This window comes from Alosa pseudoharengus, unplaced genomic scaffold (assembly GCF_046254945.1).
Source record: "Alosa pseudoharengus isolate Yale_2024_CS ecotype anadromous, Long Island Sound unplaced genomic scaffold, YU_APseudo_1.1 YU_APseudo_1.1_scf_11, whole genome shotgun sequence".
Classification (NCBI taxonomy): domain Eukaryota; kingdom Metazoa; phylum Chordata; class Actinopteri; order Clupeiformes; family Clupeidae; genus Alosa; species Alosa pseudoharengus.
The window spans coordinates 6,352,301-6,369,291 of NW_027468576.1; the positions used below are offsets into that span (position 1 = coordinate 6,352,301).

At 45.6% G+C, this 16,991-nt stretch overlaps 1 protein-coding gene across 5 annotated transcripts in view; it reads right to left on the reverse strand.

Annotated features, from left to right (window-relative positions):
* Nucleotides 1–264: 264 nt before the first annotated feature.
* The window catches only part of kank4 (KN motif and ankyrin repeat domains 4), a 49,809-nt gene continuing 33,082 nt past the window's right edge, over nt 265–16,991 (reverse strand). For all 5 annotated transcript variants that reach the window (XM_076277835.1, XM_076277836.1, XM_076277838.1 and 2 more), the window contains 9 exons: nt 15,692–15,761; nt 12,587–15,268; nt 10,164–10,257; nt 7,853–8,107; nt 7,049–7,133; nt 6,617–6,836; nt 6,097–6,239; nt 3,362–3,562; nt 265–2,869 (listed from right to left, as the gene is read on the reverse strand). In XM_076277835.1, coding sequence (XP_076133950.1) covers nt 2,759–2,869; nt 3,362–3,562; nt 6,097–6,239; nt 6,617–6,836; nt 7,049–7,133; nt 7,853–8,107; nt 10,164–10,257; nt 12,587–15,268; nt 15,692–15,710 — 3,810 coding nt within the window. In that variant the 5' untranslated portion in view covers nt 15,711–15,761 and the 3' untranslated portion in view covers nt 265–2,758. The remainder of the gene's footprint in view (nt 2,870–3,361; nt 3,563–6,096; nt 6,240–6,616; nt 6,837–7,048; nt 7,134–7,852; nt 8,108–10,163; nt 10,258–12,586; nt 15,269–15,691; nt 15,762–16,991) is intronic.

Below are 16,991 nucleotides of genomic sequence, written 5' to 3' on the forward strand. Positions count from 1 at the left end.
TGTGTTGAGAAAAGTCAAAACAGTTTGATGTATTTCTCTTTGTTCTGTTGTCACACCTGGAAGCATGGGCACATAGACACAGAAAGGCCACCCTAGACTTGGGATATTTTGTCCTATGTGTTTGATGAATGCCAGCTGTGTGAAATGTTACAGGTGATGCCTCAATCAGAATGGAGTACAAGAGTACCATATGCGTTCACTGCAATGTGAAGTCTACATTGCATGCTCATGGCTGCTTGATGTTGATATAAAATAAACAGAACATGACAAACAAGGTTTCCTGTTTATTTAGAATTCTATTATGTAAATGGTTAGGATACAACAGGTCCATAATATATTTGGAATAATATTAATGGGTACTGATTTGTACACGAGGACATCCAGTTGAAATGTTTCAGCCCTGTAATGCACAACTTTATCATGACCAAGAAACCAGAGGAAAAATGCACTTTCCCATATTTTAGTTAACCAGTGAGCTATAGTGAAATTGACCTTGCAATCAATGCCTCAGAGGAGGGAGGACAACATATATATAAAGATAACCAAAGTAGAAAACAAGCAAACAACTATAACCTCCTCCCTTTTTGAGAACATCTTTTTTTTTGTTACATAGACATGATTTAGAGGCTAAGACCAGACCAGAATTGAATTCATACATGTTAAATTCCAACATTTGTCCCATGCATATATAGATATATTTAGAAAATATAGACTTTAAAATAAATACTTTTCAATAGAGATATAGTGATTTGTCATCAGTATGTGTTTCTTCTTCCAAAGCCAGACATAACTTTGCTGGTATTTAAAAAATAGGATTGATGTTTTGGGCCATAAAGACATTCAACATAGGAAAACATAGCTGTGGGTGATGACTTCATTTTTAGGCATATTAATCATGTGCTCTTTAAGTCTTTTGTAATGTCTTGGCTTTGCAGGAGGAAACAGTCTTTTGCTCCTTTTAATAGATATTTGTCTTTACAATTAATTATTGTTCAAATATACTCTTGTCGCCATCGTCTCAAACCTGTCTGCCTGTGCAACTCATTAACTTGTGCAAGTTGTGCTGCAAATGGTGCGTGGAACAACTCATGAGTGGAGATTCTGTTAGTTTTCCTTCAGATGAGTGAGAATGCTGCCCTTCAGATAAAGGGATGAAGAGGACAGAAGTGGCAGTATGGTGTGATACAGAAAAGCTGATGGCCGATGATGAAGATGAGGATGAAAGAGTAGTGATGAGAGGGATCGCAAGAGAGACAGCAAGAAGGAGAGAGGGTGAAATGCATTGGGTACATTAATGTGTGAAGAAGGATGGCATTTCAAAAGTGGCTTCATACTCATCTGGACAACATATTGTCATGGTACATCTTAAAGCTAGCTGTCCATGTATTCTACTGATAGTATAGAAACCCTGTACTTGATATAGTACAACTACATTTATTTCTCCTGGATTCATACTTTGCTCTACAAAGAGACAAACAGGGGAAAGATGGACAGATTGCCTTTACATCCACACCCACAAATATTTGTGAGTCATGGCCTACATTCACAGATGCCCCGTATGATTTTACTGGACTTAAGACAGACTCTGCATGGCCTCCACTTGGAAATCTGATTGGAGAGCTCTGTTGATATTGGAGTTGGATACCAGAGCACCAAAGGCCCCATGGAGCGGAGTTGTCTGCCCTCATAATGTGGAAGTTATGAAAATAAAGTAACCCATGTGATTTAGACTTAATCAAGGGAGCGGATTCTTTGTGTCAGTGCGTGCATGTTCTTTTTACCAGAATATGAGACTGGCAAGTGGCATGTTAAATTGCTTTTTTGGCTTTGTCAAGAAACCTGTTTGCTACGTTGCTATTTGCCTTCTGCCCTTCACCTTTTCCATTAACTTGCACTTTAGTGGACTGTGGTCCAAAAGACTCTGGAAAATTAAGAAAGAGCTGTCCAGACTGGTTGGATACCTGTTTTTATAAAAGGGCTCATATACAAATACCTTTCACTCTTTTGAGTGAGTCTTTTGAGAGCACCTATCATGGCCTTGGAGGATTCTCCTGTCATCCTGTAGAGCTTATACTGGGTTTAGCTCATCCTGTTTGTCCAGCTCACTTGGTGTCACGTACAATACATGACTATGCATTCATTGATAGGAAACTTACCTGGCTACCCAACTGCTAAACCTTCATATTGGAAGACTTGTGAGTCATTTATCAGGTTGTAATCAGAATGGGCTAAACAGAACAGACTAAATATAAACAAAGTGCAATACAAAATAAATAATGTGGATCAATAATAAAATTGCCTTGGTGATGGCTTATCTGAAAAAAATATAACAATTGTAAATGGTAAAAAATAACAGTTGAGAAATAATAACATAATCGGTGGACACTGCTTGGTCCAGATTAAGAGCTGGAAGAGTAGCTATATGTGCTTCAGAGGACACCTCAACACCTCTGTTTTTGTCTTGCAGCAGAAAGACCTCGGAATTCTTAGTAACCAGGACCCTGTTCCCATGCCACTGAGCCTCCTCTGCCTGGCATAAGGAATTCTGATTCGCATTGGCAACCTGCCAGATTCTAATTAGTCCCAAAGGAATGTTGGCCAAGGCTCTGGAATACCAGTAAGGTTGTGAGTCGTGTCCTCTGAAGGTCTGCAGAGGCCTGCTAGATGGAAGGCCAACGGAAGTCAGCTGGTTGGTGAAAGCAGCCTTTGTCCTTGATGTTTCCCTGGAGAGGAGGAATGTCGTCCAGGTTCCCCTGGTTCAGTGGGGAGCCGCGGCCTGCGAGGCCTGGGCACCTGTGTGGGCCTGCAGAAGGTCAACGACTTCCATGTGGGAAGCCTGAGTGGCCACTGAAAGAGCTGTGTGACCATCCTGGACACAGAAAGACAGAGAGGGAGAGAGAGACTGTTAATGGTGGGACACTCTGGCTTGGATAACATACAGAATGATTACCAGTCAGGCCAGGTAGGCTTTAGGTCATATGCATGATCAAATATTCATCTGTTGCTGAGGCAGGGGGAAAGGGGAGAGGAAATAGTCAAATTCTGTGATCTAACAGCAAGTCTGACACTCTAAAAGGGATTAGTATAGTGTATCTCATCCAAAGGGATTCACTACGCAGAAAGTCATTAATCAAGGGGCTAATGCCTGTCCAATCTCACTGTCATGTGGCTGACACTACTCTGGAAGACTACAGCCATTTTCTTCATCAGGACCGAACAGGACCCGGATATCAGTGTGTGTTCATCCTTTCCCAACAGCAATCCTGTTTGAAGTTGCACTTACTACTGTTGGCCACCAGATGGCAATGTGTTCCATTTCTTTTTATTTCCTAGGGGTTGTGTTTTGTCTTTTTGCCTTTACCTTGTCTTTGAGACTGGTGTCACAGTCGGGGTGCTCGAGCAGCACCCGTGCAATCTCGGCATGGCCGTGCTCGCAGGCACACATGAGCGCGGTCGAGCCGTCGTGGTCCTGCACGTTCACGTTGGCCCCACAGTGGAGCAGCACGCGCACCATTGCCGTGCGACCGTGACTGACCGCCAGCATCAGAGCCGTCTGCCCTGTCTGGATGCACGCCAGAGGAGAAGAGGGAGAGAGAGAGAGAGAGAGAGAGAGAGAGAGAGAGAGAGAGAGATGAAGGATAAAAGAGTTAAAGGGACTGTAAAGAAGTGCAGTAGAGCATTTATGCTCACATCTGATCAATAACATTTCCTAAATGACAAGGAAAACAGGTATAATGTTTGGGCTCACTCTCTGGGTATAGACATTGAGAAGGATCAGGAGTAATGTAAGCATTCAGAGAGAGCAGAGAATCCTGTACATTTAGGGTGTTTTCATTAGTGAATAACTAATCAGATGTTATCCTTAATTACTTTGACATGCAATATGATTCAGTCACAGTTGTTCAGAGTACTTTGCAATAGTCACACTACTTAAGTGTGTCACTATTTTTAGTGGGACAGTCACAATGAGGACACAAGACGCAGGTCATTAGGAGAAAAAGAGGAAGAAGACAGAGAATCCCATGCATACAAATTTGATGTGCTTGACAAGACGTATCACCATTGAATTCCTTTCATGTAAGTAAACAATGACCGGGTATGGCACAGTTGTATCTAGAACTAGAGTGTGGCACTATTTTTAGCCAGACGCTGTCTAGGAGCTTGTTTGCATTTAATTCTGGGAGTGCCTCAGCATGCAACAATGAGAGTCCCTCTAAAGAAGAGCTTCTCACTAGTTCTGAAATAACACTCCCGAATCCAGACAGATCAACACAGCAGGGGGCCTTCTAGGCAATGACCCAGTGGGACTGTCATCTAGCTCACTGGTCACGATGATGACGCATCTCTAAATCACAGGGAGCTGCCCATTGCCAGCAGTAGCCTACAGCACACAGTGGGAGTCGAGACTTGCTATGCACTTGGTGCAATCCCAGTTCATTAAAGTGGAATATCACAATCATACATTTCTGTGAGGAAACGGGGAGAAGGATTTCTGGCCTGTCTGACCAAGAATACGGGGTTGGGTACCATCCTGTTCCATCAGACAGAGATGGGCTTAAAACGCTCCACATATAGGCGCCCACATGAGTGCGCTGTCACTTGCCATGCACATCAGCGCTGAATGTTTAAGTGAAAGGCATTCCACACACAATGGATTTTACTGAATGACAGTGAAAAACATTGAACTGAATCATAGTGGACACCACAGGAGTGGCAGAGTTTGATGCTGGTGTGCAGAGTTGTACTGAAACCAATGGAATCAAATGTCCAGAGAGGAGTGTTCCACACTTATGTCAGAGCCTATGTGCGGAGGCCTTACAGTAACTCATCAACATCTTATCTGTTCCTTGAGAGAGTGCTAATCGGGGGTAGGAATAACATAACCATAAATAGAAGGTAGGTATGTATGTATGTATGTATGTATGTATGTATGTATGTATGTACAGTCAATTATTTACTGCTGACATCTGCAACCAGTGTGACTTAACAGAGCAGTAAATCAGGACCTTTTGATATCACAGGTACTGAACTCCACTGTATTGGACACAATGTACAGTACATGTGTGAAGTGAGACATGCTGTATGATGAGACTGTAACTGAATGATACATAACCAGGGGTAGTATAGCTATCAGCAGCTGTGTTGAGCAGCTACTCACAACTTCACTTTTCACTCAACTGTTCCATTTTTCTCAACTGACCATATGGGGCCAGTTTCCCATATGGATAAAGCCTAGTCCTTTACCAAAACAGATCTTTAATAGGAATCTTCATAGGGGGAAAAACAAACAAATAAGTAAGGTATAACGGCCGCCAAGGTGTCCTGTTATACGGAATTAATGGACGAAGGCGAGGGGCAGTTGCCTCCGCCCGAGTGTATTAATTCCGTATAACTGGACACACCTCGAAGGCCGTTATCCCACTTATCACCCGGTTGCCACTGTAAAGCAAAGGAAACACGCGGTTCCGTTTAGCTTGTTGTACAACTTTCGTTGGCCCTATAACAGCGATAGCATGGACAGTTAGCTTGTTTACAGTTGATTCCATTGTTGCGAAGCCTGCAACCGTTGTCCTACTATGGTTGTTATAGTTACCATTTATAAGCATTGATATGGAACGGTGTCCTGTTATTCTGAATTAATAGCCACCCCACCAGCCAATCAGAAAATAGTATTTCTTCTCTCTGATAACAAGGATTAAGCTAATCCATGAACTAGAAACCGATCTACAGTATGGTGACCGCAATAATCTCACTATTTGCACAACTAATGAACCACCTGTGTATATCTCTACAAATAGAACACATGCCAGTTCTTTGCTACACTTGTTTGAGTAGCCTAACTACTAATTTCCAAACTCATTCCTCTGCCAGTTCATTTGCTGCTGCTGAAGTGAAACTATAATGATGTTTGACAATGTGAGGTTTTACTGGAGCTACGTAAGTACATCAGAGGATCAGTATTTATTTGAATATGTACACTGTTTATCTTGTTCTCAATACTGCAGAGAAAGGCAGCGAATGTAAAACTGTAAAACTGCTTGTGTATGGCTGCAGTGATTGTTCCCCACATGATCAGCTGGGAGGGCTGTACACTACCTGGCTGGCATTGGCGTTGATGTTGCCCTTCTGCAGCAGGTGCTGGGCCACCTCCACATCCTCTGGGCTCTCTGCTGCAGTCAGGGCCGCCAGCATGATGGCTGTGTAGCCCGCTTTGTTCTGGTGGTCCACTGCACACAGCTCTGAGGGATTGAGAATATAGCCATTCAGGCAGGTGTACGTGTAATGTTGGTCTATTCACATTCATATAAAAAAGAGAGTTTGCTTAGAAAGCTGATAAAAGGGACTGTGCAAGTTAGTTACCACAACATCCAGGATAATAAAAAGTCAAATGCAAATGACCCATTCAAATAGCAAAAATAAGATCGCTCTACTGCACACTGCTGACTTTTACTCGATTTCATTCAGAGCGAACAGCGTGTTTCGCATACAGCGTCCTCAGGTTCGCTCAATGACCCATTCATTTGTTGTACTGTTTAAAGTATGTCGTCATATGTTTATATTAGTGTGTATGTGTGTGTATGAGTTCTGCACGTGGATAGCTTTGTTGAAGGGTCACCTGTGTCCAGTAGCAGTTTGACCACAGGGAAGTTGGAGTGGGACACGCTGTAGTGCAGCGCCGTGTTCCCGTTGCCGTCGGCCAGGTTGACGATGTAACTGAGGAGAGTGGGTGTGGCGTTGCCCACCTCTCTCAGGTAGAGGGTCACCATGTCAGCCTGCGAGTCCTTCTGGCTGGACACGCGAAACCACTCTTGGTACAAAACCATCAGGACCTGCCTCTGTGGAGACACAAGCAGCACCAGACCAGCAATGACCACCACCGCTGTGTCCAAACACACACAAAATCCACAGGTATGCTCCACTGTCTGATCACAGAATGACCATCAAGTAAGTTCAGCTCATTTCATGAAGGAAAGTGGAATAGTCTACGGCCCTGGGTGTTGAATTATAAGGTCAGAACAGTAATTCAGCAATTAAGTTTGCTTCTTACCATCTCCTTATTTGGGTTGTCAACTTCATTTCTGCGATCCTTCAGGTAATAACAAGCTGCCATGAACTCTTTATCAACAACTTCACTGTGAGGATAGAGAGGTGATATAGCAACCAAAACAGGCTGATAAATAAGAAACATTTCATGTGTTCACATCCATTCTCTGAGTCATTCAGAGTGTACAAACATAATGCCATGAAAATAAACTGAAAAGGAAATGTCAAACATTCACTTATGATTGTCATGCTGGGCAGAGAGGGGACCATGCTGCGCTTGCTCTCCACAGTCTCTCTCCACAATGGCCTGTAATGTCTACCTGTTGGGATGGCATGCTGACAGCTACTATGGATCAGGGTCAGATCCAATTTGAAACCCATATGAGAGTCTAGCCCTGTTTTTGCTGGAGACTAGCAGACCTGTTGTGCCTCGCATGGCTAGGTCTGCATGTATGACCTATGAGGTTGTCCCTCAACACCTGTCTCATACTACACATGGTACGCTACGGGCTGCAGATGGTCTGAACAAAAGCCACGATTGTGCTGAAGGCCTCTATTAAAATTGACTCTATTAGTGTTTGGTTTCATCCATTCTCTGTCTCTCCACACATGTGAGGCACATTTGTAACATACTGCCTCTGTTTTACTGTGTCTTGCCAAGGATGGCGGCTAACTTCACCCTTCATAGTTTAAATCCCTATTGACCCTGGCACACCCAAAGGCCCACTCCCTGACCATGTCTTGTTCTCTATTGAGTGCGGACCCCATCCCCTCGCCTGGCTGCCCCCCGGCGGTCCTCTGATCTCACCTGACGGGCAGCTCTGGGGAGCTCATGAAGGCCTCTGCTCCTCTGGGCTCCGTGGCCCCCTCTGGCCCCCCAGCCTCCTCCTCCTCCTCCTCCTCCTCCTCCTCCCCCTGAGCCCCAGCAGAGATGGCCTCCTCCTGGGCCTCGGCGTCCTGCTCCTGCTCCTTCTTGTCCTCCTCCGGCTCAGAGCTATCCTCCTGCTCCTGCTCCTCCTGATTCTCCTCCCCACTGGACTCCTCACTGGAGGTGCTTTCATAGCTGGACAACACAAACAGCCTCGATGAAGGGGCCTTGGCTTCACTGTGTCGAGTAGTAGATGATAGGTGTGTGTGTGTGTGTGTATGTGTGTGTGTGTGTGTGTGTGTGTGTGTGTGTGTGTGTGTGTGTGTGTGTGTGTGTGTGGGTGTTTTCAATAAGCAGAGAACTTCAAAACTGCATTCTGAAGGAGCCCTGTTGAACTGACTATTCAGAAGAATCTGCTCCTTCATCAGAGTTTTCTTCAGAAGCGAGGGGCCACGGCATTCCCGCAATCCCTCAAGGACACGAGCGAATAGAGGCGGGCATAGAGAGAAGTCAGGTGACCCGAGCCTCATGGAGGCCGCTGTGGTAGCTGCACATGCACCACTTGAATGTGGTGAGATAAAGAGCAGTCGTGTACGAGTTGTTTTGGGCAGTGGCAAGAAAAACAGCAGATTTTGACCAGGCCGCTACTGAAGGGTGTCTGTGAGGGGAACTACTGTGGAGCTGTTCTCATACGCCTCTTGACAGAGTAAAGCTTTGAGGGGCAAAACTAACCAGAGGGATGCACAGCTGTTGGTGAATGGTTGACCACAGGCCAATGAATCGGACCACTGTGCTACCCTCCAACCTGCTGCACAAGGCCCTCATCTCAGGATCAAGTAACAGTCTTATGGGGACTCCATTCAGGCGTATAAAAGACCAAGTCAAGTCATGCTTTAATTCAATACATTACAAATCTATATAATCCGCAACATCTATACACAAGCTTTAACGTATACATGTTATTTCCTGTGATGTAATTTGTTTGGGATAAAAGAACGTACCACATAACCACATGTGGATATAACCTACTCTAATAGTGAGATAACAAAGCTGTCCCAAGACGTTAATCAATAAAACTGACAAAAGCCTCTCAATTTGCATTCATCACCTCCTCCATTTCCAAATGAACCTCCGGCGCTTCCATGTGTTCCAGACTATTAGCTCATCTGTCTGTCCTCGCCTGATGTGACTACCCTGCGTACACTCACCTCCAGTGAGCAATGTCAATACCTCTGCCAAAGCCTTCCTCTGTCCATTCACTGCTGGCTGCTGCATTACCTTCGCACTAGCCAGCCCGCTGTGCCCTCTGCTTCCCATTCGGAGATCCATAGCCCAAACATGGGCTCCATATCAGCACTTTGCAGTAAACATCCACAGCTAGCACTGAGCCTGGCTCTTGGCAGACAGGGAGATAGATGGCTTGAACAGGCCCCTGTTATTTTCTAATGAGGGATGGGGTAGGAGAGCTGTCTGCAGGATGGCGAGGTAATTGTAGCTCGGCGATGGGGAGGGCAGCGATGACACTCAGAGGCTGTTCTGATCAGTCAGTACCACTACCCAGATAAGGGCCTTTGTTCTGCGGCAGTGCTCTCTCTTTCACTCAGATCTCATCAACCACACACACACAAGAATGTATTCCTGCATCCCTGCCCCATATAGTGCATGCATGCATATACAGTACAAACAAAGGCATTCTCACAGACACATTCACAAACCTTCTCACTCTCTCCCCCACCTCCTCAACACACACACACACACACACACACACACACACACACACACACACACACACACACACACACACACACACACACACACACACACACACACACACACACACACACACACACACACACAGCGGTAGCTTCTATAGCTAGTGCCCTCTCTCTATCTCAACACTGCACTGAGAGTTGGAGCAGAGCAGAGCAGAGAGAAGGAGAAAGGGTAACGAGAGGGAGAGTAGAAAACAACAGGCTTGCACAAGGGGCAAGTCTTCCCCATCATCATGCATGTTTGTACACAGTAGGCCTATAGACTGGCACTTTCCATTAAAGTACCTTCTATAGTGGGGCTTCAAAATGTTTACAGGCGTTTCATAAACATTTTTCGCAGTCTGAACACAGACAAACATGTACATTATCTACAGGAATGGGGGGTTTAGGGTTGAGACATGTGTGGTACCTTAATGTCAAGATTCAAAATATTAGCATGAAAAAAGAAGAATGTCAGTCCAGAGAGTCAGAAGTCTTACCCCCCATTCACTCCAACAAACTTTAGGTTCTTCTTTGCTGCTCCATTCCCTGGTTTCTGAGGTAAGCCATCTTTCTTCATTATGGATTTCAGACCTACAAAGAGAGAGACAGGTACGTAGAGGCTACTTAGTGGCTACTTGCCTCAGCTGTGCACCCTCCCATATGGTTGTAAAGGTGGTGTAGATACTCATGTGGCTGGCTGCCTGGTGATCAGCCTTTTTTGATGGGTGGACAACCAACAAATCTGGTTAAACCTTTAATTAACAATCTGTAGCACATTTCCTGCTGTAATGGCCATCATAACAGATTTTGTGGTAAGATAAAACTACATGTGAGGAACAGAAAGCAAATTATGTGTGAAATACACAACAATGTTTTTAACAGGACAATGGCCTGGGTTCCATTGTTTCCTGTTGTGTTTTCATCCTCTGCCTTTTCCATTATTCTCCCATATCATGGACTGCTATGTAGAGATGTGATGTTATTCATCACATATTCCCTTACACATTAATTTGCTTAAACCTCTGTGATACCCATTCATTTTTCACTTCCCCCCTTCTCCATATACCACACAACCCTCCAGTGTAACGCCATCATGAAGAGTGGAGAAATAGACTAGCTTTTATCTATTATTAACAAAAAGTCCTGTCACCAAAAATAATCTTAAAGGGCCCCAAACTGACAGCCGCTGGTCCCCAGTCACACAGACTCTCCTCAATCAAGTGTTAATTAGATAGGCCAGAGTGAAACGCTATTGGCAGGTTTATATTTTTGTTGTCTTAATTTGCCTGCGGTGCAAAGCAACAGGTCTGGAGTGGAGTCTCTGGAAGGTTGGGGACAGAAATATTAGAAGCAAGTAGAATCAATAACAAAGACCTGGAAGCAGGACGTCAAAAGAATGTATTAAAAAAATGAATTTTTTTTAAAATTATTCAAAAGGTTGTAACCTGCATTGTTTTGAACCTGTGCTATTCAGCCCTGCATACGCCCGGACTTGAACCCGCGAACAGCAGCACCTCGGATCAGGAGGCGAGCGTGCTGACAGTTGAGCTAAAAGCCCAGGCTACTAGCTCGCATGCCAGCAGCACTCTTGAGGTTTACCAACATTCCACACGCACAGCTAAGCTAGCTGGCATACGTTACACATACATAAAGTTTGGGACACAGCCAATGTTTTGCCCAACACATGTTCCTGTTTTTCGGACTGGATTCAACCATGGCAGACCTACAGGGCACTGGCATTTCAAACTTAATAGAGGTAATGCAGGAGAATCCCTCTGATCCTCTGCACTCATCACAGCGGCTCTGGTATGTGATATCAACAGAGAATAAGCAGGCCAAACATCAGAGAGATAGTAAAGCTTTGAGCTTCAAACTACAACCCTGTCTCCAACAAAGTTGGGACGCTGTGTCAAATGTGAATAAAAACAGAATACTATGATTTGCAACAATTACAGCAACACGTCCTTAAACAGTTGAGACAGGGGCATGTTTACCACTGTGTTGTCTCGCCTACTCTATTAACGACAAGGGAACTGAGGAGACCAGTTGCTGGCACTTTAAAAATAAAATTTTGCCCCATTCCGGCCCGATATAGGATTTTAACTGCTTAACAGTCTGGGGTCTTCTTAATCATATTTTTAATTCCATGATACACCCAGTGTGACAGGTCTAGACTGCAGGCAGGCTATTTTAGCACCTGAACACTTCTACTATGGAGCCATAGGCCTACTGTCTTCATATGCGCAGAATGCAGTTTGACACTGTTTAGCTGAAATATTCAAGGTCTTCCCTGAAAAAGATGTCTGTATAGCAGCATATGTTGTCCAAAACCTGCACATAATTCATCATTAACTTAGGCTTTCCAGTTTTCTTTCCAGATTTTTCAAGTTTCAATGCCTATGCCCTGTTTGCAACTAAATATGGGTTTGCAGATGATCACATTCTGTTTTTATTTACAACTTTTTTGGAAACAGGGCTGTACTCTGGATAAGTTTTTATGGAGAACAGTAAGGAGCTGTCATGAAATTAACTGCCACTGGAGCAGTTCCTCCTCCTGCTCACTCCAACATGTGGGCTGGATTAAGTGGATTCACCTTAAAGTGTAAATTTCTGCTGCTAAGATCAGACGTCCTACACTACCTCTGATCTGAGGCCTGTTCTCAGCCACTGAATAAACTGCCACTTTCATGTCACTACTGCATAATAGAAGACACCCATCATATCTGTGAACTGTTATTGGGTAGACTTTTATCCAAGATTTGTAACAAACAACTAAATAACATTTAAACTAACTTATCACAAATGGTTTACACCCTACTTCCTTTACTCCCACATGAGAGAAAACAGAAATTGTACATGCTCATACATATTCAGTTTCACATAATGTTACACAATTTTACAGAAACAGATGTGATGGTACCTGACTGCCGTGAGGCGGCCGCTGCCTTCTCCTTCTGTCCGGGCGAGTAGAAGGCGGAGAGGACGCTGAGCGAGCTCACCAGCTGACTCTGGATGGAGCTGAACTTGGACGGCTGCTGCTGCTTGGGCGCACTCTGCTGCTTGGGGGCACTCTGCGACGCCTCCTGGGGGCTCCCACTGCCCAGGCTGCTCCACTGCTCGTTCAGGAGGCCCTGGATGCGGGTGACCACATGGCCGATGGCCGCCGGTGACGCAGAGCCTGAGCCTGAGCCCTCACTGGACCGGCGAGACTGGGACTGAGCCTCCTGGGCAGGCTGGCCCTCTTTCTGTGGTTTCAGGTCTGGTTCTGATGAACTTGGAGATTCCGCCGTCTCCTTGGTGACTGCAGGATCCTTGGCAACATCCTCCCTTTTTGTATTCTCGACAGCTGCACTTTCAGCAGGGGCAGGTTCTGCGACTGCACTCTCTATAACTGCACTCTCCTCCACCCTGTCCTCTTCAACCACCATTTTCTCAATCACTTTCTCCTCCTCTGTCTCACTTTCTGCCTCTACGCTCTTCTCAACAGTATCCTCAACTGCCTTCTCTTCCACTGCGACCTCCTCAGGTACTTTGACTTCACTCACCACATTCTCAATAGACGCGCTCTCTGTGGTTTCCACAGACACGGAAACCACACTTTCCTGTTCTGCCACTTCCTCTGCTCCTTCGTTCCTCTCCTCTGTCCCAGAGACCATGTCCATCTGGGCCTCTGTCTCCACTGCCTGGTCACAGGTAATAATCTCAACTCCTACCTCCTTCTCTGAGGTGAGCACTTGGGCCAGCACCTCCATATCTTTGGCCTCAACAGAAGGTGTCTGAGTGCTGGAGCATGTCAGATCTGTCTCTTTGGGGCCATTGTTTGGCTGGGCCTCATCATCAGTGGACACAGCCTTTTCAGACACACTTACGTGGTCCAAATCAGTACAAACTGCTGCATCACTGGTTTGATGTGGCTCAGGTTGTGGCTGACTCTCATCATTCTCTACTGCGTCATTCTTTGCCGTTTCTGCGAACTCTCTTGCTCTCTCATTAAGCTCTTGTATTCTCTCATCCTTCAGCCTATTCTCCTCCACCTGATCCCTCAGTAAGGCATGCGTCTTCTCTAACTCTAGGCTGGAACTGTTCAGTCTCTCTTCCAAGGCCTGCAGTTTGGCCTGCAGTTTCTGAATGATGAGACTTTGGCTCTCTTTGACAGGATGCTCAACTTGGTCAGCGTTTTTTCCCTCCATTTCATTAATATCAGCTTCCTCACTCTCCTCTTCTGCCTCTGTTATCACAACAGATACGGGACACTCTAATGGGACTCTTGGCATCGCTGTCTCCTGTGAAACAGCCCCTGATGGGTCTATTTGTTTCTCCCCAAAGTGGTCTGTCGGACTTTCTGCCCTGTTTTGTTGTTGGTCTAGACCCTGTCTGGATGCCTCAGCTGGCTTTTCAAATTCCTGTGCTGGGGTTGTTTGTGTTTCTGCTTGTTCCACTGGCTCTGTGCCATCTGCCTGCTCTTTGATGCTCTCTGATGTGTCTTCCTGCGTCTCTGTTTTTGACACCGATACCAAGGCATCTGAGATCTCCTCTGGTCCTTTCTCTAATGACTCTGCTTGCGTCTCTGACATCTGCGTTGAAGGTTTCTGTGTCTCAGCAGCTTCGTCCTCTGGCTCTTCTTGGGCTGATTCTGAGTCCTCTATTTGAGTTTTGGTCTCATCCTCTGGGGTAGGAGGCTCAACATAGATCATGGTGGTTGGAAGGCAGGAGTCTTCTGTTCCTTGCTTGGGGCTTTCAGCATCTTCCTCCTCCTCCTCCTCCTCCTCCTCCACCTCCCGCTCCTCTGCAGCCTGGGCAACAGGTGGAGGCTGTTGCTGTTGCTGTTCTTTTTCTTCTATTCTCTTTAGAAGTTGTTCTTTCTCATCCGTAAGGGAGCAGATCTGAGCCTTCAACTCCGGTATAGTCCTCACCTGCTCCTCTAGCTCCCGCACTCTCTTTAATGCATTTGTAATCTGGAGATGCAGGCTTGCCCGGTCTTGGGGTATACTTCCCCGCCTGTCGGTTCCATCGACTGCCCGGAAGAGCCTCTCGTAGGAGCCGTTCTCCTTCTGTGACTCGCTGGTGGCCACGGGGCTGCGGTCCTCTGAGGAGTCGGAGCCCTTCCTGCGGGGGACGTTTACAGGCATGCTGGAGGCTCGGAGCAGGTTAGGCCTCACCTGGAGGCTCAGCGGCTGCTCCTCGTATACCCGAGATTTGACCTCCTCTGCTGGTCTTAGGGGTGGACAGTAGCTGCTCCCTTGGATCCTGGAGAGGCTGGAGGACCCACCATCGCTGGGTTTGAAGTCATAGATCTGCTGGACTTCAGTGACCCTTGACTTCGGCTTGGGCCCAAGGGTGGAGGTGCCAGATGCCCACATGTCCTTTGGAGGAGGTCGGGTTCCATGTCCAGGAAGGCTGAAGTTGCGTGGCAGTGTGCTGTACTTGGGACCCTTGTTTTTCCTCTGGATGTGCACCCTCTTGATGGTATTGCCCTTCTCAATGTCATCCACATACTTAAGGAAGTCCAAATCCAGGTGGAAGCCATAGGGTGTCTCGACAGAGTAAGGGATCTGCTTCCTCTGGCCGCCTCCCTCAGCCACTTTGGAGGGATAGCCATTTGCTACAATGTGGAGAGAGAAAAAACATCACACATCCACCATGTTTTGGTCTTTTTTGCTTCCACTTCGGTCACTTAGTTGACACACTTAACCAGAGAGGAAATTAAATCACTATGGAGCAATAACCTTATAGTAAAATGAGGCCATACAGTTTATCTGTAGGCTACTACTGATCAGTGACATTGAAGTTTGAACCGTATACTGCACCAACTGAGCTACAGTAGTAGCCACATGAAGGCATGTGTGGATTCTTTTCATCTTCATGATTTATGTGTCCTATTAGATTAGATCACCAAGTTGGAGACCAAGGTGACATTACTATTCATAGATATAGATTAAAGTAAAGCTCCCGGAATAGATGGAATTGGAGAGAGGTATTTGAGACCTTGCATACATCCGTAAAACAAACAATGAGGGATTCTTACCACTTTTCTTGTCCATCATTTGTGTTTCTCAATGGCATGGACTTGGCTTCTATTTTTCAAGGCTGGCAATCTGGAAGAGAGAGCACATAACATGATCACAGAATGAACACACCACAACATGCTACACACAGACACAAGCACAGTTTGCAGGAAATTATAGCTGTGGGAGTGGCAGAATTAGTTTTGCATTCAGATGTTGACATCCTGAAAGAATAACATTCCAACTGCATATTTTGAAAATGCCACCACATTGAGTCTCCACAATGGCATCTGACAAACAAGGCAGATAAAAAAAAAGGGGTGCCTCATTTGACTTCCATTCTCCTACATTTGTTCCAGATGGGAAGGCCAAGAGCCACCCCCACCCTTCTATCCCCTAGTTTATTTGGAACAGATTCAAGCATTAAGAGTGGAAAATGATCCAGCAAATTTAGTCATTGGAGCTCTTTCCACCGCTTATGTAAGCCTTTTAATAGAATAACTCATGTTAAGAACGACGTTGACATCCCTCAAACCCGTAACCCTTATTTCTCTGACGATGATCTTTAAAAACGGAACCATCAAGATCCCTTGGAGTCACAGCAAATTTCAGAAGCAATTTGTCAGATAAACATATTATTCACGCAATTTCCATGCAAATGCCAGCTTGTGAGTATACCTGCTGATGCCAATTAGACGTCTCTCAGTGTTGACGCCTGCAGGTTTGGTTTAAAGGAGGCCGAGCTAACTAAGGGCATGGCACAAGTGACACTTTAGAGTAGAGGCACAAGCACAAGAGCAACATTGCTCCCTTCTCTTGCATACCACCAAACATGTATGATTACTGTGTCATCAATAATGCAATTACAACACTATTGTAATTAACCATGTTGGAGGCCTTTTGGATATCCATTACAGTGACCATACGGCTATTATCTTGTCTTATGAAACAAGAAGTGTAAGTGCAGGGCTTTGCAGTGGACGCGATGCCTGGTTTTACTCTACAGTAAAAGCCAGAGCTCCTGAAATGTTGACTTCCCCCCCGGGAGGTAGAGAATGGTAATTTGCTCGTATGTGGGAAAACATATGGCAGTGATTTGGATGTTGCAACGTGGGGCGAGAGCTCTGAATTTTGACAGGGATTGGAGCGCTGAACGAAGGGGGCATCTCGAGGAAGGGATTTTCTTCAAAGAGGGGGATGTGTGCGACTCTCAAAAGCAGGATCAGGAAGGAACCGGACTTGCCCCCAGGCCACCATTACAGAAACAAATGCCAAAGCCAGGCCTCCTGCAACACTTGCCCATGTGCTCTTAATAACAGA